General features: G+C 43.0%; 1 protein-coding gene across 1 annotated transcript in view; it reads right to left on the bottom strand.

The window, feature by feature from the left end:
• The window catches only part of Ankmy2 (ankyrin repeat and MYND domain containing 2), a 51,158-nt gene that overhangs the window by 24,179 nt on the left and 4,543 nt on the right, over positions 1–22,436 (bottom strand). The window contains exons 2-4 of the mRNA XM_075948155.1: positions 19,631–19,695; positions 16,410–16,548; positions 8,355–8,453 (exon numbers count right to left, since the gene is read on the bottom strand). Of these exons, the coding sequence (XP_075804270.1) occupies positions 8,355–8,453; positions 16,410–16,548; positions 19,631–19,695 (303 nt within the window). The remainder of the gene's footprint in view (positions 1–8,354; positions 8,454–16,409; positions 16,549–19,630; positions 19,696–22,436) is intronic.

Genomic DNA, 22,436 nt, shown 5'->3' on the forward strand with positions numbered 1-22,436 from the left:
TGAAGCTCAAACTTTTCTCGAATCAAAGAAGAAAAACTTAGGAAAAAAAAACTGAATTCTCATTTTTAAAACTAGTGTTGTGGAAGGCTGCTTGTTCATTTTTCAGTCGCCCAGATTCTGGAAATAACTACACAGAAACTGTATTGTATTAATTAAATCACTGCTTGGCCTATTAGCTCTAACTTCTTATTGACTAGCTTTTTTTTTTTTTTTTTTTGGTTTTTTCAAGACAGGGTTTCTCTGTATCTTTGGAGGCTGTTCTGGAACTAGCACTTGTAGACCAGGCTGGACTCAAACTCATGAAGATCCGCCTGCCTTTGCCCCCTGAGTGCTGGGATTAAAGGCATGCACCACCACTGCCTGGCTTTGACTAGCTTTTACATCTTAATTTAACCCATTTCTATTAATCTGTGTATTACCACATGGCAGTGGCTTACCAGCAAAGTTTCAGCATGCCTGTCTCTGGTGACTCCATGGCTTCTCTCTGCCTCTGCCTCCTTTCTCCCAGCATTCAGTTTAGTCTCCCCCCACCTACCTCCATTCTGTTCTGTGCAGGTCCAAGACAGTTCTTTATTAACGAATGATATTCACAGCATACAGAGGGGAATCCCCACATCAAACTAGAATTTACTAAACTGTATATAACTTTGAAATGAACAGAGAGAAAAGAACTGCAAAATAAGTGTCAAGGGACAAGCAAAAAAGAGAAAAAGTACATTCCAGAAAGACCATTTAGTTGTGGTGGGTTTCAAAAGACAGACAATCTACATAATTCATCTGAAAAGTGCTGCAGCAGAGGCCTAAATGAGAACGGAGATCCTAGAAGCCAACAGAGAGCGAGCAGAGGAGGCACTTGGCCAGCTAACATGAAAAGGGGACAGTGACTGAGAAACCATCACAGCCAGAAGATTGTTAAAGATGTGACATCCTGCCAAGGGTGTTCTGGAGCAATGGGCACAGAAAATTCTAGACTGTGCCAGTAAGGTGCACAGCAAGGAGCCACAGGCACAGAGATTAAGACAGTAGTGCAGGAGGCAGGGAGTGAAGGCCTAGAGGTGGGGGCCAAGCCAAACACAGAGGAGAGGAATGATGTGGGATGGCTGACGGGCAAGCAGTAAGAACCGTGAGCATAGAGGGCAGAGTCTGAGGCAGAAAGGTGTAGCTTCCACCATGACAGTTACATTAAAGAAACATACACACACACACACACACACACATCACCAAAGAAAATTTGGAATGAGATATGAGAAATTATCTTTATGTTTATAAGTTCCACTATTTAGATAAAATCTAGTAGTAGCTGCCTGGGATGTGGAGGCCAGAGAATTGAAAGTTCAAGTTCATTCTTAGCTACATATTAATTTTAAAGTTGGTCTACACTATAGGGGATCTTGCCTCAAAAAACAACAAACAAACAAACAAAACCCCACAGTGGAGCTGAAAAAGAAAAAAGACTGGAAAAGAGGAAAAAAAAACCACAGATGAGGAATCAGATGGGTCATTGGGTAAAAGTGCTTGTCATACAAGGAGCTGAAACTGAGTTCCCAAAAACCACACACAAACCTGACTTGTCATGAAAGCCATTGTGATCCCAGGAAATTATTATTATTAATAATAATAATAATTAAAATTTAGTATTCCTCTGCTTCATCCATGACATAATGAGCTGGACGCAGCAGAATATAGGAGTGGAAGTGAGGATCCTTATAATAAATATGACATTAACTGGAAAGTACTTATTGAGAAGCCTTTGGAAAACTGGCTGATACGATAGTCAGTGTAGTGGGCTGGACATGGTGTGCTGAAACAGGAAGGTGATATTAGAAGACAGTCTAGTGGTCAATTAAAAAACAATTAATTCTGTAAGTACAAAAAGAACTGTTTTAGCTGGGTGTGTGATGCGCCCCTTTAATCCCAGCACTTGAGAGGCAGAAACAACTGGATCTCTGAGTTAGGTCCAGCTCCCAAAAGGAGGCTCCCAGCTGTCCATAACTCCAGCACCAGATCAGCGTGCACATGATGCATGCACATATATGCAGGCAAAACACACAAGTTAATATACACATTAAAAGAAAAAAGCAAAACTCTCAAGAACATTTGGGAAAACACTGTACAGTTAAGACATCTTTTAACCAGACGCAAGTCTTGGAAGGAATAAAGAAAAGCCTGCTTCAAAACAATTTTTCTATATCAAAGCTCTTTAAAACCACAAAAAGGTTTTTTAAAAAAATCAGAAAGGACAAAAGTGAGGCTGGCATGAATCACATTTGGTAGAGAAAGAGTTGACAGCCTGTAATACACATAAAGCTTTTCCCAGTCATAGGAAAAAGACAACTCCCCCCCTCCCCCATCATCCCATCATAAAAGGGAGGGGGTGCAAGTGCTTGTGAAGTAGAGAACTCAGTGCTGTCTCAACTACACAGCAAGTTCAAGGACAGCTTAGGCTAGGTAAGAATGGAAGAGAAGAGGAAAGAGAAGGAAAGAGAAGAGGGGAGAGGGGGACAGTAGAGGGCAGGGGAGGAGAGGATTGCAGAGGAGAGGGTGGCAAAGGAGAGGAGAGCAGGGGAGAGGAGAACAGAACAGAAGAGAGCAGAGCAGAGGAGGGGAGGGGAGAGGAGAACAAAGCAAAGGAGAGGGGAGCAGGGGAGAGGAGAACAGAACAGAAGAGAGCAGAGCAGAGGAGGGGAGGGGAGAGGAGAACAAAGCAAAGGAGAGGGGAGCAGGGGAGAGGAGAGGAGAACAGAACAGAGCAGAGCAGAGGAGGGGAGGGGAGAGGAGAACAAAGCAGAGGAGAGGAGAAAGGAGCAGAGAGGAGAGCAGAGGAGAGAAGAGGGGAGGGGAGGGGAGAGGAGAGAGGAGCAGAGCAGAGGAGAAGAGAGGCGGGCAGGAGAGGAGCCTAGTCCACAGATGAAAACAGAAATGTACAGCAAAGAAGTCTAACTTGGCTGGTCTTGAGGGCGGCAGTCACGACATAACACCCTTTCACCTGTCCCGTCGGCACAAGCAGATGACAATTTCCAGCAGGTGATATTCAGATGAATTGCTGAATCCTTTTGGAAAACAATCCAAACTTAAACATAAAAACTAAAACTGCATATCTTTTTCTCAGCAAGTTTACTTCTGATAACAGCTTCTAGACATTAAGTTACTAACATAAGACTAACAGCAAGGCTGACGATTCCAGCTAGGTGATAAGGAAAGCTACACGGACACTGGGACTTTGTGCCATGGAATTACATAGCTTGTGAAGTGACTCACTAGTATCCCAATGTGAAAGAGATGACTACGGAGTGCTAGTAACTCAGAAAACAAGTCACAAACAATATTTCCTGCGTAGGCTGATCACGGTTTAAAAGTGAGAGAAGTCACACATGGTTACACCAACATATATGGAACATGGAACATGTGGAACAAGTCACAGAAAGAAGAAAATTACTTTTGAGAAGATTAATTATCTCCTACCTGCTAGTGTCTTTGGTACAGGAATGTACTTTGCACACTACCAAAGAGGAAACATGAACCCCAGCCTAGACATAAACCCTCCGATCTACAATGGTATTCTGCCTGCAAGAAAAGCGAGGGCAATGGGGTTACAAACTTGTGGGGGTAACCAACCAGTATCTGCCTTGACTTAAGGTCCACTCCAGCAGGTGGAACCCACGCCCAGCACTGCTTGGGTAACTAAGAACCTGAGACTAGACAGCTCAGGGACCTAGGGTAAAACTCAACACTACTGTTTAAAATAACATAGCAGCAAAATGACTCCTAGATCAGTTTCTTGCTCAGACATCATCAGAGAAACTTCCTCCTGCAACAGATAGGAACAAATACAGAGACCCACAGACAGACAAAATGCAGTGAGAGATCCTGGAACACACACAAAGGGAAGTCTCCATCAAATCCTCCCTCTAAGGGCTCAGAAAACCCTGCAGAAGAGAAGGTGGGAAGATTCTAAGAGCCAGGGGGAATGGAGAACACCAAGGAAACAAAGCCTTCTAAATCACATGTTGGATGAGCATATCAACTCAAAAAGACCAAGAGAGCACACAGGGCCCATACCTGTAAGTGCCAGATGGAGTCTAGAGCTGAAGGAACTGGACCGGGATCTTTGATCCAGAAGCTGCCTCCAGCTGATAACCACTAGCAAATGAACTAGTTCTCTCCACGGGAGTCTCTCTGGGAAAACTAACCGCTCTTAACCGACCGCATCGTGCCCAGCTGTCGAAGGCCAACACAAGTGAACTCAGTGGCATCCTTGCAGATTCCAGCTCATATTGTCACATCAGTCCTTTCCTTTTAACATTTACAATATTTTTTCTCTGTTTTCACCCCACAGGTCCTTTGCATCTATGCTATGGCTTCCAGTTCAGTGTCTCTATGGGATTCCTGAGTGGGCGGATGAGTGGGTCTGTGTCTATAACTGTTTCGTCAGCCTTTTCCCTTCATTAGCTCCATGATGTTCCTCTAGGCTAGTTTTTGTTTTTCTCATTATATTATATTTATTATTATTCCCTAGAAGCCTGTTTATTTCCTAATGAGAGACAGAAAGGGGGTTATCCTGGCTGGTTTTGAGTGTCAACAATACAAGCTAGAGTCATCAGAGAGGAAGGAGCCTCAGCTGAGGAAATGCCGCCATGAGATCCAGTTGTAAGTCATTTTCTCAATTAGTGATCAATGTGGGAGGGACCAGCCATGGTGGGTGTTGCCATCCCTGGACTGGTTGTCCTGAGTTCCATAAGAAGGCAGACTGAGCAAGCCAAGGGAAGCAAGCCAATAAGCAGCTCCCCTCCATGGCTTCTGTATCAGCTCCTGCCCATGGGATCCTGCCCCATTTGAGTTCCTGCCCTGACTTTCTTCAGTGAAGAACAGCAATGGGAAAGGGGAAGTCAAATAAATCCTTTTCCTCCCCAACTTGTCTTTTAGTCATGGGTTTTGTCGCAGCAGTAGAAACCCTAACTAAAGCTAGGCGGTGGGGGCACACACCTTTAATCCCAGCACTCAGGAGGCAGAGGCAGGAGGATCTCTGTGAGTTCAAGGCCAGCCTAGTCTACAAGAGCTAGTTCCAGACAGGCTCCAAAGCTACATAGAAACCCTGTCATGGAAAAAAAGAAAAAAAGAAACCCTATCTAAGACTGGGGTGGATCCAGATGGGAGGGGACATGGGGAAGAACTAAGAGGAGTAAAAAGAGGAGAGAGGATAGTCAGGATATATGAAAAAAAAAAGACCCATTTTCAATAAAAAAGAAAAAAGTTTAAGGCCAATTATATGGAAAATAAAACTTCCACTGAGGTGTGGTGTTCCTTCCATCTGTGACACTAATCTAAACAGCTTTCAATGCAGGGAAAACATTACTGTTGTTTTAGAATGACAAAAAATGATAACTGGAGATAACCACATTAAGCTAATTAAGCCAATATCATAAAAGTGAACACTGTATATTCTCTGTCATTTGTGGTTAGATCGACTGATGCGATTGCATTGCTGTGTCTTAGCTATGTTTTCTCTCGCCTTAATGAAACACTGTCACCAGAACAACTTGGAGAATAAAGGGTTTATTTCACTCACAGGCCCACAAAACAGTTTCAGTAGGGAGGAAGGCAAGCAGGGCGGGAACCTGGAGGCAGGAGCTGATGCAGAGGCCATGGAGGGGAGCTGCTTACAGGCTTGCTCCACTGTGGAGGCCCAAAGAGGCCAAAGGTCAGAGAGTTTGGGACTTGTTTTTAGTTCATTCTAGGTTATTGTGCTTCTTACGCAAGCAAAGGTCTCACCAAGTTGTAACTCAGAGTCCTGCTCTCTCAAGACTGTAGTCAACACGTGTTGCCCGACCTTGTGCTCCTGAAATAGGGAAGTAGTTGGTTCCTACCTAAAACAAAAGTCTAAGGATCCAACCAAGCTCCAGTTCCCTTTATGGAAATAACTTGGGATTCCACCCAGGGAGTGGTTTGCCTACTGAGTGTTTGGTTTAGGGCGTGAGCCTAGGCCATGAGCAATGAATGTAGCCATGACTTTCAGTTTATATATTAATGCAGTCTTTTGTTTTAATTCTACGTTTTGGGGTCAGGGTATATTAGCCAGTTGGAAATTAAACATGGGCGAATATTCAGTACTCACTGAAAAATTCTCTCCCAATACCATCCTATGTTTCTGCAATTTATTATTTTCGTTTGAGTCTTCGTATTCTTTATTTCTAAATTCCCACACACGCCTCCACTCTGGAAAGGGTGTTTTTTGGAGGCTGGCCCCCGGCACTCCACATAGTTTGCTCCATCTGCTTTTCTAGAAGAAGGCAGGATCACCGGCACAGGGATGGCTCCGCCCCCAATGGGCTGAACCCGCCCACAACACTGACTAAGAAAAATGCCGTAAAGGCGTGCTTACTGCCTTCTCTTAGAAAAACAACTTCCCAGCTACATTCCCTCCCTCAGATGACTCTAGCTCGAGTCACCTCGACGTACAACTACCAGGACAGCGTGTGTCTTACTGCTCCACTGCTGTGAGATACACAAGGACCAAGGTAGCTCTTACGAAAAGAACACATTTAATTAGGAGCTTGTTTACAGGTTCACAGCGGGCTATACGGTGACAGGCAGGTAGGCATGGAGTTAGGGAAGTAGCTGAGGGCTTTACATCCTGATCCTCAGGCAACAGGCAGAGAGAGGATTAACTCTGGGTCTAGTGTGGGTTTTTGAAACCTCGAAGCCCACCTCCAGGGACACACCTCCTCCAGCAAGCCCACACTTCCCAATCCTTCCCCCAAAGCCCATCTCCAGGGACACACCTCCTCCAGCAAGCCCACACTTCCTAATCCTTCCCCCAAAGCCCGCCTGCAAACCATGCATCCAAATATATGCATGTATGAAGGGGGAGGGGCATTCTCACTCAAACTGCCACAGCACATGTGACCAAAAAACATCAAAACATCTCTTCATTCAAATAGGGTGGTATTGTAGACAATTTGTGTTTTCACATTTTTTATAATAATCCACGGTGCTGAGACCCTCCCCAGCAGCTTAGATGTGAGTTGAGTTGGGGGACAACTAGAGCATCTCTGAGACTTAAACCTACCTCCCTGAAGCTGACACAGCAAGTCTGTAACTTTCTCAAATGTTCCTGAAGTTAAAGTGAGGGTATGTATCATCACAAAGCCAAAATAAACGACTGCCTAGCTTAATAAATGAAAGCAACTACTAATTTCAAGAAAAAAAAGATGATAAAATTTAATATAATATATAATTAATGTTACCCATAACTGACTAATTCCTACTATATCTCAGCTTAAACATAATTTCTCTCAAAAACCTGTTGGAACAGGGTAGAAAATCCTCCTCTTCAAAGTATGTCTAGGGAACTCAAATTCTCTTCTCTTACAGTAGAACCTCACAACATGTTCGCCCATTGCTAGCTGCCTGCAAACACTGGGAAAACATGAGCAACTTAACGTCTGCTTGCTCAGCACTGTGACCAAGGCATCTACAAAGATACTCAACAGGGTGTGAATATTAAGTCTTTGTTTAATTATTGGTCATCACAAGGCCACTTATGGTTATCCCGTGAAACCAGCCATTTCTGTCTTTGCTTTTTTATCAATGGACTCTCAACTGCCAGTTCAGAGACCAAAATACCAATGACCAAGTACTCACCCTCCCCCACACCCCTTCATGATGTCAAATAACAGGACTACCATGCCAAGGACGAGCGGGTACACAAATGTGTGCGGCTGATGGAGATAACGAAACAGTAAAATGACTATCCACACTCCTTTCCCAAACACCACCATCGCTGTCTGGATGGCCGTTCACAGCCGAAACTTCAACTATTTGTTTAGTTCCTAGATGTGGAGATCTTAAGTCAATCATCTCTACTAATCCTTAAAACAGCCTGTACCTGTTCTACAGTGAAGAACCTGAAAGACAAAAATCTTTAACAACTTTGCTGCAAAGTCCTGCTGACTTCACAGGTCATTTCTCAAACATTGGGTCAAACGTTTCCATTAGAGAAAGCCCCTGAGTTCGGAGATCTGAATGCGATGCAATGTCCCTGCTGCTCCGTCTCTCACAGAGCGGGAACCACATGCAGCCATGTATTTTCTCCAGTCATTGGGGATTTCACTGTGCTAGGGTGAACTATCAATATTTTGCCAGATGTGGCAGCACGTGCCTTAAATCCCAGCACTTGGGAGGCAGAGGCAGGCAGATCTCTGAGTTCAAGGCCCGCCTGGTCTACTAGTGAGTTCCAGGACAACTAGAGCTACATATTGAGACCGTGACTCAAAAACCCAAACTCCATAAACAAATAAGATACACACACCAGGAAACTAAGAGTAATTCACTGTGGAATTATAGCAAACACTCACCCACAAAGGCTGCCATCTGAGCGGCTGTTCTTCCCACTGAATTCACAACATCCGTCTCGGCACCTGCCTCCAGCATGACCCACGTGATGTCTTTATTGCCTAGAGTTCCAGGACAAAAAATATCAACCATAATTGCAAAAGCACTACAAACCTACCTAGTCAAACCAGTTTCCTGAAAACCCAATTTGGCAATACAAACATGGTATAGAACTGAGTAGCACTTTTAACAATAAAACAGAGTATGTTTGCTGAATGGTTATGCTTAGGATAAAGTCAGAATATACATACAAAATTATCAAAAACAACGAGAAGAGCAAAGAAACAAAAACTCTCCTTTAACAGCCGCTGGCTCGTTCCTCCTCTCACACCGACAGACTGGGGAGGCATAGATGGTATATAGAGGTATATGTGCTACATGGTATATGAGTTGTATATGATATATATAGTATATGTTGGTGTATATGGTATAAACTTTGGGGGATCTTTCTACACATTTCTATGGAAACATCTATAGTTCATTTTCATTTTCCCAATCATCATAGATACTTTGCTAATATTATCTCCATTAAGTGAGCAGCAGTTTTGGTTCACATTTGCATGGATGAACTCTGATTTTCTTAGGAGCATTTCCTGGAAAACTATGGATGAAGATTATGCATTAAATACATATTGCCAGATGGCCATCCAACCAGGGCAGACCAAATACAGTCCACAAAATGAAGCTCCTGGGCACTACTGCATTAACCATTGCCAATGTAGTAAGTGAAAAATGATCATATGTGCTCCGATCTTGACCTCTTTGATTAATACCCAAAGCATTTTCTACACCCATCAGCTGCTCTGCTTCTGTTCTCTGCCCAGCTGTGTCTCACAGTCTTTGTCTTTCTCTAGCTGATTTGTAAGAATTCCTTATAGATAGCAATGAGACCATTAAGATCTCACAATTAATACTTTTCATTTGTATTTTAACTCTATAGAATAGCTCATTTACAGCAATGTTAAAATTCTATGTAACTAAATAGCTGCTGAGGTCCCCTTTGCTTATAGAGAGTTTTTATGTGTGTGGGGGGGGGGTCGGGGTGTGTGCGTGGGGGGGGTCGGGGTGTGTGCGTGAGGGGGGGGGTCGGGGTGTGTGCGTGTGCGTGTGTGAGCACGCTCGTGTAAAGGGATTTGATCTTCTGGATCTGGAGTTAAAGGCAGTTGTGGACCACTTGATGTGGATGCCCATAACCCAAGGCCTCTGTGAGAGTGGTGGTCATTGGGGGGGGGCGGTAATGGGTCTTCCAATTTTAATAAGGTGGTACCGCATTACTGTTCCATTTCTCAGAAAAATCTCAAGGCATTTGAAATTTGAAGGCCTCAGGCACAAATCAAACACAGTACACCAATAAAAAAACTGCAGAGCGTAACTACAGAAGATAGTCAAGGCTTGCTGCCACTGACTGACCTGCACACGGCAGCCCTGGGCCCAGATTGCACAGTTTGTGAAGAGCTATGAATGGCAACCTCACAGACACCAGTGGGCATTCCTTCTTGGGTATTCTGCACACAAGGAAAAGATGGCGCCAAGGCGACACAAGATTTTTAAAGATCTACTAAAACCTCTAAGAGAAAATGTCTTCCTTAGGACACGAAGGGGTCATATGTGAGATAAGACAGAACCATGTGTGTGATGTGAGCTCTGTGGACATTTTTCTGAATTCTCAAGTGGACTATGTCATTGGAGGATGTTTAGGTTTTATGGTATATATGGCAGTGTCTCTGGAATTGAGGGGAATAAAGATAAAAAAAACTAAAACATGGTGGACAAAAAAGAAAAGAAGGAAGGAAGGAAGGAAGAAAGAAAGAAAGAAAAGAGAAGAAGCGAAGAGAAAAAGAAAAAGGGAGGGAGGAAGGAAACGATCGAGATTATCGGAGCTCCAGCTCCATTTTGCTGTGGTTTTTTCCAAGCCTTCAACAATCACACCTCAGGAACTCATCAAACAGGCAAGGAAGATTACCTATTGGGAAGAATCCCTAACACTTTTCCACAGTAGAATTCTGGCTGTTCTATACAGGCCCTTTAGCATAAGGGTATTGAGAAACTAGACACTGCAACTTTGTGTAATAGGGGCAGCGTTTGTTTGGAGCAAATTCAGCTCCAGGAGTCGGTCGGATGCATGCGGGAGGAGTTCCACCAATTGCTCCAATTCTTTCCATTGTAGTAGCTTGGCCAAAACATTTAGGTGGTTGTGGAGTCAATCCCAGGGTTCCATCTGGCATCATAGTGGCAGGTCCTGGAGGAGCTGAGGTACCAGCGGGCACCGGAGCAGAGGATATGGGCCGCTATTGTTTATGCCCATAGCATCTCCCATAGTCATTGGGCCCATCCATATCTTTTGTTCTCTTTATCAGGGAAGGTTCCCTTGAATCATTTCTTGCTGCCACCGTGTTTCTTCCCGATGCCTGCGCCACTCCTCCTGCCTGAGCGCTACCTGCTTTGCTTCTGAACCTCTCGGAAGCTCTTCTTGAAGCCAAATCAAATCCTACCTCATTTGCATATTCTGGTGCTTAAGGCCTGCTGCTTCATCTCCAGCTTCTTATGAGTCTCCTTGGTGTTGAAGTCGCCTTGATCCTGCTACTTTTTCTCCGCCTCAGTGCATGGCATACTCATACTCCAAGGACCTAAGCAGTGCGAATCTGGGTGACTGCTTTCGGGCTGCATTTTTTTATGACCAACTTCTCTGAAAGCCGGTCTTCATCATGGTCACAGTCGTCTGGGGAAATGCAGTTAGCAAGGAGCATTGATTGCATCTGGAGCCTCTGAGCAGCCGACTTCCTGAAAACTCACCAATGCCTCTCCCTGAGGGCCTTCCTCGGTCATGCTCGGTGACCACAGCTCTCCACCTGGCCAAACAGAAAAGGTTTGGTTCCTTGGATGCATACTGAGGAAGACTGCAGACTGTAAGCGTAGGCAGAGCTGCTTTCTGAGAGGCAAACTGTCCAGGTCCACTTTGGCAATTTCCTCAAGGGTTCGTGTTTCCAAGCGGGTAAAGCCAAAGCCTTTGTCCATATGAACTGAAATTTTTGCCTGCTTTCCCACGATTCTCAGAAAGTTTCCTCATTTCCTTCTCGGTGACGTCATGGAGAGAATGCGCGTAAAGAGACCCCCCACGTTGCCTGAAGGTCTCCTGTTTTCCAGAACTCCCCAGGTCAGAAGTCAAACCTTCATTCTGCCTGTCAGGGAGACGGGGTGTTGGGGAATATTATTTTAAAGTTGCATTTTTTCCTACTGCTTTTGTTTACAATTTAAAGATGTGTCTGGTTAAATAAAATTAACCTGAGGGCAGAAGGCTGAGTCAGCAAGCAGCTGACAGGAAGTAGTAAGCAGGAAGGGGGGGGGGAGCAAGGATTTTTAAGTGGGGAGTGGACACTGAGGGTTTTTTTGGAAGATGCCAGCAAAGAGGGAAGGTTGGCTACTAGCTATTCAGCCTCTTATAGCAAGCAGAATTCAAGTTCAAAATAAAAATTCCAAAAAGAGCAAAAGAGTAAAAAAACATACCACAGGACTGGAGAGATGGCTCAGTGGTTAAGAGCATTGCCTGCTCTTCCAAAGGTCCTGAGTTTAATTCCCAGCAACCACATGGTGGCTCACAACCATCTGTAATGAGGTCTTGTGCCCTCTTCTGGCCTTCAGGCATACACACAGAAAAAAAAGTATTGTATACATAATAATAAATAAATAAATACATACTACTACTATTACTACATTTTGGCACCCAACATGGGACTCATATTTCCATAAGGGCCTGAGAAAACTCAAGAAAAAAAGAGGGGGATACGGTTCCTTTAAGAGTTTGGTCAGACAGTGTCTGCCAGTTAGTGAGCCCTTGAACACCCAGAACATTAAGTAGGAACAAAAAAATGAAGTAAAAATGCCTGCCATAGTGCACACATCAGCATTCTAGGCTCTAGGAAGATGGAATGCAGTTCCTCGTCAGATGAACCTCCAACAGGGATGAGAATTTTCTTTTTATAGACTTGGCTCTCACCAACCGAGAAGAGGGCAGAGCCAGCCGAGAACCATGTGGAGTATCCAGATGTAGCTTATCAGTCTAAAATTTGCTTGTGGTAAAAAGAAAAAAAAACAGACTAGAGACATACACACACAATAAAGAAGTCCAGACAGAAAAAAGACTCTAGTTTCCAGTGTGTTTTACAATGTGCATAGACTAAACAAAGAAAGAAAATGGGTATAGACAGTCTTAGAAAGAAACAGATTAAAAATAATAAAGTCTCTAAAGAGACAATAACAGGAAAAGAAAAATGCCATGTAAGATGAGAAATACACAGGGAGTCTGAATCCTGAATAGTATTGGGTTGATTTTGAATTTTTTGATTGTTGAAAAGCAAAGGACAGTTGCTTAGAGACCTGGAATTGAAAGAGGTACTTCTATAATAAACCAATCTAAATACTTTTGAGTTGCCTTAACTTTTAAAAAACTTATTTGTCAAATGAAATTAAAAAACGCTTTGGAGAAGCAGTTTTATTTGTTTCCATAGGAAACAAGAGGCTATGGATTCAGTCCAGGTTGATTTGGATCTGGTTGATAAGGGGAAACCTCCTGGAAAGGTGACATCCATCAATAAAGGTTATAACTGGTCTTCCCAGGACTTGCTCATTATCTCAAAATTTTCTCCCTGGAACCCTAGAAATGCCGAACAGCCAGCAAGAAGCAGTTTAGACTAAACTACATTCACATTCCCAAGAGCTGGGCTGTGAGGGGGTTTTTGGTTAATTGGTGGGTCATGGATGTTTGTTGTATTTAGGGTAATATAGGACTATAGGAATGATAAAACAAAAGGGCAGATTATTGAATCTACTCTAAATAATAGGGTAGATTATTGACTCTATTATAAACTAAGGGACAATTATTGATCTCAGAACTTTGTAACTTTTGTATATTGACATAAATTTAAGGTAATTTCTGTTGCAGCACACAGTATGCATGTTTCTGTTCTTGTTTAAAGGACTTTCATAATTACTAAAAAATTTAAGGTTATTTTTGTTAACAACATTGTATGTATGTTTCCATGTTTGTTTGAGGTACTGTGTCTATGCAGTTCATTTGGAAATGTAGGGTGAAGTTCTAGTTTTTGAAAACTATTCTTATAAACTACATAGGGCAATCAAGAAACATAGGTTAGTAGTTAATCATTGATAACAGTCAAATTTTTTGGGGGGGGAGGGAGGGTTCGAGACAGGGTTTCTCTGTGGTTTTGGTTCCTGTCCTGGAACTAGCTCTTGTAGACCAGGCTGGTCTCAAACTCATAGAGATCTGCCTGCCTCTGCCTCCCAAGTGCTGGGATTAAAGGCATGCGCCACCACCGCCCGGCTAACAGTCAAATTTGTAGATATGTTGGGCAAGCTTTCTAGATCATACAGAGATATAGTTTAGGTGCATACATGGTCTTTTTAAAACACTTCAGAGACCTATAGAATATGGCATTTAAAATGTTTTGTTAACCTAAGGTTTTTCTTGACAATGAGAAACATCTTCTCCAGGTAGCACCAATTTACTTCAGAGAAGATATGGGCATTGAAGAAACTCCTTAGAGAGTTTGCTGTCATTTTGGAAAGATTAGCCATTTGGGGCAAAAAGCTGTTCTTGCTTGAGCTGCTTGACACTATGCTGTATAAACTGGACATGTAGGACCCACAAGAAAGTGACCACTGAACTTTGCCAAAACAGGGCAGGATGATCCTCTATGGTTCCTGCTTCCCAGAAGAAACCGCCAGACATCCTGCCGGACACTGAGGAGAGTGACTGACAAATGCCAATAGAGGCTGAACAGTCTTTCAAATTTCCTGCTCGATTGAAAAGTTTGCCAGACACTATGGGCCTGTAGGCTGAAGATGGATGACCCAACATTGCAAAGGAAATTCGGGTGACTGTCCAGGCAGTGAGATGTCTCTGTCACTTCTAGAGTTTTTGGAAGTTGTTTACAATGCACTTTTAATTTACTTAACTAATATTATGTCTTTCTGGTATATAACCTTTGATGGAGTTGAAGACTAGATCGTTATAATTGAAGTTTTCCTTAGATAGGATAGAAAGTAAATTAGGTATAAAATTTTGGATTTACTAAGATAGGATGGATTATAGAGCATTTTCTTTAAATTTACCAGACACAAATGAAATGGAATTCAGTACATTGTGAATGTAATCTTTGATAATTGCTCTTACTGGATACAGTCTTACTATGTTCGAGTTAAAACTTCTCATTTTTGTTTAGATAAAAGCAGGGTATGCTGTGGAATATTACATTAAAGTGTGTTACTTTGGTTTATGTTGCATTTAACTCTGTGAAGCTGTGCCACTTTGCCTGTCTAGAAGACCTGATGGTCTAATAAAGATCTGAACAGTCATAGTGAGGCAGGAGAAAGGCTAGGTGGGGCTGGGAGGCAGAAAGAATAAAAAGAATAAAGAGAAGGAGACCTCTGAGAGGTTCTGAGAAGCGGCCAGAGGAGGAGAACATTAGGGCCCAGTCATCCAGCTGCACACCAATCCATGGAGTAAGAGTAAGATTTACGGAAGTAAGAGAATGGGAAAAGCCCAGAGGCAAAAGGTAGACCAGATAATATAAGTTAAGGAAAGCTGACGGGCGAGAACCAAGCCAAGCTAAGGCCGGATGCTTGAAACTAAGAATAAGGCTCTGTGTGTTTTATTTTGGAGCTAGGTGGTGCGCTCCCCAAAAGAGCCAAAAAAGAACAAAAATATCACACAACAGTGGTGTGTCCTGGTTTCCTAAAATTCTTCAGGTCACTAGTGAAGTCTTTATTCTGGTCTTGTGTGTGTGTCTGTGTGTTTAGGTCAGTTGTCAAGCCTTCATTCTGTCTCTCTGTGTGTGTGTCTGCTGCTGCTGTTGGTGGATGATGCATCCTTGGAGTATGGTTCTGCTTTTTCAAGTTAAAGGTTTCTCCACTCTGCATTTTTGCATCCTTCTGCCCACTTCTCCAGCCCCTGATGTCTGTATTATTTATGGATTCCTTACTGTATATACTTTTGTGCCCGATGTTACTGTATATAAAATGCTTTTGTGCCCGATGAAGATATAGATGGGGTGTGGTGTCCTTAAAATCAGAGCTTATTATATTATATGTCTATCTTATTAAAGATCTGCAATCATCTGGGCATGATGTCACACATCCTTAACCCCAGCTCTCAGGAGGATCTCTATGAGTTCCAGGCTAGTCAAGTCTATACAGTGAGATCTTGTTGACAGGATCAGCCAAACAAAAAGGGGGGGGACTGGATGGAGGGGGGAAAGAGAGAATCACTTAAACCCTATTTTATTTTAGGGGACACTTCTCAATTATTTTATTCAGGAAACAGGAAGATGCAGCTAGACAAAGGGCCTGCACTGTACTCTGGCTGCTGGATTAAAGACCAAAGAAAGGCCTGGATTTCATTGAAATGTAAACATTTAGACTCAAAGGAGAAAATCTGAAAGAGGTGCACAGAGAACCAGCTGATTTTAATCCCTAAAGAAACAGGTCACTGGACTGGCAAGCTGGTCAGTCAGATAAGAGTGCTTGCTGCCAGGGCTGAGGACTGGCATTCAGTCCCCGGAATCCACGTGGCGGAAGGAGGGAACTAAATCCTGCAAGATGTCCTCTGCCCTGCAGACCCATACTGTGGCAGGGGTGACTATCCCCCAACCACAGCAAACACATGCTAAAACAGAAAGGAAACAGATCACTAACTCTGTAACTTGTTTCAGGCATATTGTAACTTTTTATTTTATTTTGGTTTTTCAAGACAGGGTTTCTCTGGGTAGCCCTGGCTGTCCTGTAACTTGCTCTGTAGACCAGACTGGCTTCGAACTCAGAGATTTGTTATTCTTGGTGCTGGGATTAAAGGCTGCATTATAGCTTTTCAGAAGTCAATTCTCACCACTCTTTCTACTAAGCTTCTAAAAGTTACTAAAGTAAAACATGCATTAGCTATACAATCCGGGCCCATTTAAATTGTATAGGTAACTAACACTGACGAGTAAGCACTAAAACTTTACCAGAGAGTGCAGCAAACATGAGGGCTGTGTATCCATGCTCATGCTGATGACAGTTGACATCAGCTCCATGGCGCAGAAGCAGCTTGCACATGTCAAGCTTCCCTTTATATGCCGCATGCATTAAAGGAGTCATTCCATTCTTTAAACGGAAGGGAAAACATATTAATTATGCACATTGCCATTTTCATAACGTAGGAACACAAACATAAAATAATAAAATCATCTTTAAAACCCATAAAGTATATTCATTTCCTCTCTTAGATCTTACCTCAGCTTCTGAGGGGAAAAAAACATAAACAGATTAACAAAGGGAAAAGACGTGTTTCACCTCACAGACTTTCAGATAAGTAGAGCAGAGATCAGAACCCAGATTGCCTAAGGTCCTCATTTCCCCACACTCTTATTTCTTGAGACACCAATGGACACCAGAAAACCAAAGACAGGCAGCTAAGGTGTGAGGACCACGGGTTCAAGGCCTGCCTGAGCCTGGGTCACTTAGTGAGACCCTATGTCAAAATAAAAGGTTTAAAAAGGGTTTGGAATATAGTTTAATGATCCAACACTGGCCTGGTATATGTTAGGTCCTACTGTAAACCTCCAGTACCTAAACAAACCAAACCCAAAATAAATCTGAAATAAACTGAACACTTATCAAAAAAAAAAAAAAGCTGACTAGAATCTGGCATATTCAAATTAGGTAATTCTGAAGCTATTCAGTGAGTCTGGAGACAGTGAGGTGGCTCACTGGGTGAAAGTGCTTTCACCAAGCCTGGCTCCTGGAGCTTGAGCAGCAGGGCCTGCTGGCAGGAGAGAGCCAACTTCAAAAACTGTTCTCTGAGCACATGCCCCCCCCCCCCCACAATACACAATATAAACAGGTAAAGATGATATTTTCTTTTCAATTTCAGAGGAGACAGAGAGATGGCTCGGAGGTTAACATTGCTTACTGCTCTTCCAGAGAACCTGAGTACAGTTCTAATGCTCACATCAGATGGCCCCCCCAACTGCCTGTGACTCTAGATCCAGGAGATCAGATACTCTCTCCTGGCCTCTCTACACACACACACATACACACACACACACACACACACACACACACACACACACACACACACACAAACAAATAAATTTAAAAATTTATCTATGTGTTGTGAATTGGAAATTCTCCAACTATTGCCAACGAGAAAAAGCAGGCACCGGATATATTTAATGCTGTGACAACATATCTTAAAACAAAGATCCCCAAATCACATACACATTTTAATTACACTATGATTTGATTACATATGATTGTAAACATTGAGTAGTATCTGGCAATATTTAAGCTAGACTGAATTGCTTGGTCTCCATCTGCTTGTGTTTACCTAATGTAATAATATTACACCTCACACATGGATCTGTGGTACCTCATCTATGACCCCTTCATGTCCTAAGGAAGACATTTTCGCTTAGAGGTTTTAGTAGATCTTTAAAAAATCTTGTGTTGCTTTGCCTCCATCTTTTCCTTGGGTGCAGACTACCCAAGAAGGAATGCCTGTTTGTATCTACGAGGTGGCCGTTCACAGTTTCTTTTTGACAGGCTGTGCAATTGTGGGCCCAGGGCTGCTGTATGAGGGTCTGACCAAGGCACCGAGCCTTGCCTATCTTCTGTAGTTACGCTCTGTATTTTTATCAGTGTGCTATGTTTGATACATTCCTAATAACTTCAATTTGAAACTTATAATGAATATATGTAATTCCATAGCTTTTTTTGAGTAACATTGCTACAAAAGTATAATTTAAAACAAAACTCAAAGATTAAACATTTCAAGATTTAGTAAAAATATATGAGGTAGTTTACTTAAATTATTTTGTCATAAAGAATTTTCTTTCAACTGGGCATAACAATGTGTGCCTTTAATCCAGCAGAGGCCGAGAAGTAGCTATAGCAATTCCAGGCCAGCCAAGGCTATGGACTGAGACCCTGTCTCAAAAAATACAAAGGGAAAACATTCCTTCTTGCTAATGAAATGGCTCTATGATCTTATGAGGTGTGTGGGTACAGTGCAGCTCAGCTCAAGAACATAAACGGTCTGGTCTGAAGTAAAGAGTTTGTTGTTTTGAATGTTCATCCTTGAGATGTCTTTAAGCAAACTATGATCTCTGTGGGTGATTTTGACTTTTTATCAGTTGTATAGGAGGTTCTTGTCTTCCATTCGACAGGAAAGGTTGACTCCTTTTAAGAATTTAAGAATTATTGAGTTAAAAACATTACAAGGTAGGCAGGCATTTAACTAGTTTGATTATTTTTTATTTTTAAATCTAGCACATTGCATTTCCTAAACTTGTTTAATGTTATATGAAATTTATTTTGTAAAATAGTATAATATATATGATCTATTAGCATATAAAACATCATGTTCCCACATTTTTTTTTAAATGATAAAAGTTGGGTGTGGTGGTACAATTGCCTTTAATTCCAGTACTTGGGAAACAGAGGCAGGTGGATCTCTGTGAATTAAAGGTCAGACTGGTCTACATAGCTAGTTCCAGGCCAGTCAGTGCTGAATAGGAAGACCCTGTCTCAAGAGAGAGAGATTATTTGGAGACAGATGTGATTACAAACACCTTTAATTGCATTCCTGTGTTCCAGAGCTTGGGAAACCAAGGCAGGAGGCCTAAGAGTTCAAAGGGTAGCAGGGGACTTAGAGTATTAAGGTTCTATCTCAAAAACAACAACAATAAAGTTAAAACGAAGAAAAAGATGAAGAAGGGAGAGAGAAGGAGGTTACAATTTGGGCTTAATTTGTACTTATTAGATTGCCCATAAGATTGGTCATGTTTTCATTATCTCTTATCTTGATTTAAGTAATATAACCTGAGCACACAAATGCTTCAAAACAACTTCTATTGAAAGATTTTTGCACTACCCAGTGAGTGTGTGTGTGTGTGTGTGTGTGTGTGTGTGTGTGTGTGTTTGCCAAGCTAGAAGTTGATGTCAAGTGTCTCACTCTGTTGCTTTCCACCTGATTCGCTGTTTTGGCTAGACTGACTGCTGGCCAGTGAGCTCTAGACACCCTGTTTCCGCCCCCCGTTTCCCACACCAGTGCTGGGGTAACGGGTGTGTACCGCCATGCCTGGCTTTCACACGGTACTGGCCATCTGAACTCAGATCCTCGTAGTTGTCCCCAATGCCTGTGTCATTCATCCTCTCAGGAAGAAAAATACTGCATTAATTTTACCTCATCCAAACAGTTGACATGAACATTCTTACTAGATAACAGTGTTCCAGCTTCTTGGACGGTACCTTTAAAAAAAGAAGAAGAAAAAGGAGGTGAACCATGAGCTCATCTCTCGGGAGAGAAGGGGAAAGCCGAAGATGAAGGCGATACAGTGTAAAGGGCTGTCTGTAAGACTAGGCTTGTCAGTTTGGGTGCTAAGACGTAAGCACCCAGCCACATCCTGCTTGCCTCATAAGCGTTTCTCCAGAGAAGCAGTTTCATACAAGCTCACACGGTTTCATCTAGGTTTTACTTTCATTGACCTTAAATGATATCACCTTGGCCCCATTTTCTTTTTGGCAGTCCTACTATAACTGCTCGGCATAGGAGTTAATGCCGAGGCAGACCCTAAAGAAGATCTAATCCAAATCACCACTCCGAACTGGCAATCTCATCTGTGTTATGCTTAGAACTCAAGATACAGCCGGTATTGTATCATCTGTCTGCACTGGGTCTTGTTCACGAGGGCTGGTTTTTAAGAGAAGGCTTGGTTTGGAAACCTCTGGTCAGTATTCAGTTTCCCATGCTGTAAAAGATTGCATTCAAATCTGAAGTCAGTCCTCTGCAAATCTGGAAACCAGCTGGAGTTGGGTCAGAATGATCAGGTTTTTCCAGTTTTGTGCGCAACATGACAGAAAGCGGCTGCAGAAGAGACTGTCAATATTATCAACATTAACCCATGACAGCCACTTGTTCTGTCCAATAACTTCCAGGCCTGACTGAAAGAGAGCAATGAGACCGAATGTCCTCAGAGTGTGAGCATGAGCTTTGCCTCCCCTCTAAAAGGAGAACAAAGGCAGGAGCACCCCAACTGAGGAAGAGGAAAAGTGGGGTGCAGACCAAACACCAGCTTCTTTCCCATGGTATGATTTGTAGGCAGGTCCCCTGAGGGCTCCTCACCAGTGCAGGAGAAGCAGAGATGCCACTGGGTGTGTTGGGAAAATGTCAACAGAATGATCTACAAGACCCTGGAGTGTGACGGCTATTTCTGTAAATGCTCTGTTTGCTTTTACTTCCCATGAGGGCAGTTGGTATCACTGGCTGAGTGGCTAAGGAAAAGGAGACATTTGTTGCAGTATATGCTAGCCAATCTGACCTAATTGGTGAGCTGCAAGCACAGAGAGACCCTATCTCAAAGGAGGTGGACAATGTTCCTGATAATGTCACCCAAAGCTTTCCCTGCATGTGTGCACACACCCAAGAGGAAGACATTCTGGAGCCTGTGGATGACTTCTACTTTCAACTTCAGCCCAGCCTGTAGCTTCCAACCAGGGACTTTCTCAAACAGGCTCAAGAAGATGGAGAATAAAAGTCCTTCACCCCGTGTGCGCTGGGGAAGATGCTCCAGTAGACTCCCACGGAAGTCAGTTTCTTCCTGGTCAGGATATGATCGTGGAGTAAAAGAGAACACTACAGGAATTGGAAGCATCTCACAGCCAGGCACATGTTAAGGACAGGATGGATCTCAGTAGAGAGCAGGCTTCTAATCCTACAAAATGTTTGCCCAGTGGCCAACAGCCTACAGAGATAGTAGGCAAGCTGTACAGCATAAGGCGGGAGGATATTCTCCTGCTAAACTCTCACTCAGTAAGCTCAAGACTTTATTTATGACACCAGACACTCCCCCATCCCTGCCACACCACACCACACACACACACACACACACACACACACATACACAGAGCAGTTCTCCAGCAGACATCCATGAGATGTCTCCCTCAGGTTTGATGACACACAGGACTCAAGGAAACACCAAGCTCACATTTTCCCATTAATTATAACAGGTGTGGATCAGTGGTCTCACCTGTGGGTCTCGATTCCTTGGGGGATGTAATGACCCCTTCATAGGCGTCACGTATCAGATACCCTCTATATCAGATTTTTACATTATGACTCATGACAGCAGCAAAATACAGTTATGAAGGAATAACGAAAAAGCCTTCATGGTTGGGGTCACCACAACATGAGGAACTGTTTTAAGGGGTTGCAGCATTGGAAAAATTCAGAACCACTGGTCTAGATGACTAAGACATGGTATATGGGAGGAAGCACAGAGCCCTCTTCGGGCAGCCATCTTCCAGCAGTCTGAACACTTTCTCCACCTGGTATTTCAGAAACATTTTTGAGGCTTTGATGCACAGATACGATCAATTATTAGCTCAGTCTTCCGCCCCTCTCCTGCTCCTGAAGTGGATGGGAACAAGAAGCTGAAAGTTCTAAGCTTGTAGTTGTGGCTTGGTCTTTCCAAAGACCAATCCATGCTGTAGAGCTTTCTAGGAGCCCACCGAACAGCAACTAATAAACAGGGACATGCCTGTCACGTAGAAAATGCCAAGAGGTATCAGAATAAAAGATGAACCAAGAACTCCTGTCACTGTAGAAGGGGGAGAGGGCTTTAAGAACTGTGTGCCAGGAAATGAGGGCAGAGAACAAATACATATTATATTCCATCCATGCAGACACATACATGTACACATGTCTGCCTGGTACCCACAGAGTCCAGAGGAAAACATCCGATCCCATGGGCCTGGAGGTAGAGGTGACTGTGAGCCAGCATGTGGATGCTGGGAATGGAACCCGGTCTTCTCTGGAAGAGCAGCCAGCAGTGTTAACTGCTGAGCCACCTTTCCAGCCCTCACATGCTCTTCTTATTTTACATTCAGGGCAATTATTATTATTTTGAGGTCCTAGTTAACATATGTGGGGCAAGAGCTCTACCCCATGGCTAGGCCTTAGGTATGTATAGATTTGAGTAACTATTTAGTAG

Source organism: Microtus pennsylvanicus, chromosome 14, assembly GCF_037038515.1.
Source record: "Microtus pennsylvanicus isolate mMicPen1 chromosome 14, mMicPen1.hap1, whole genome shotgun sequence".
NCBI lineage: Eukaryota > Metazoa > Chordata > Mammalia > Rodentia > Cricetidae > Microtus > Microtus pennsylvanicus.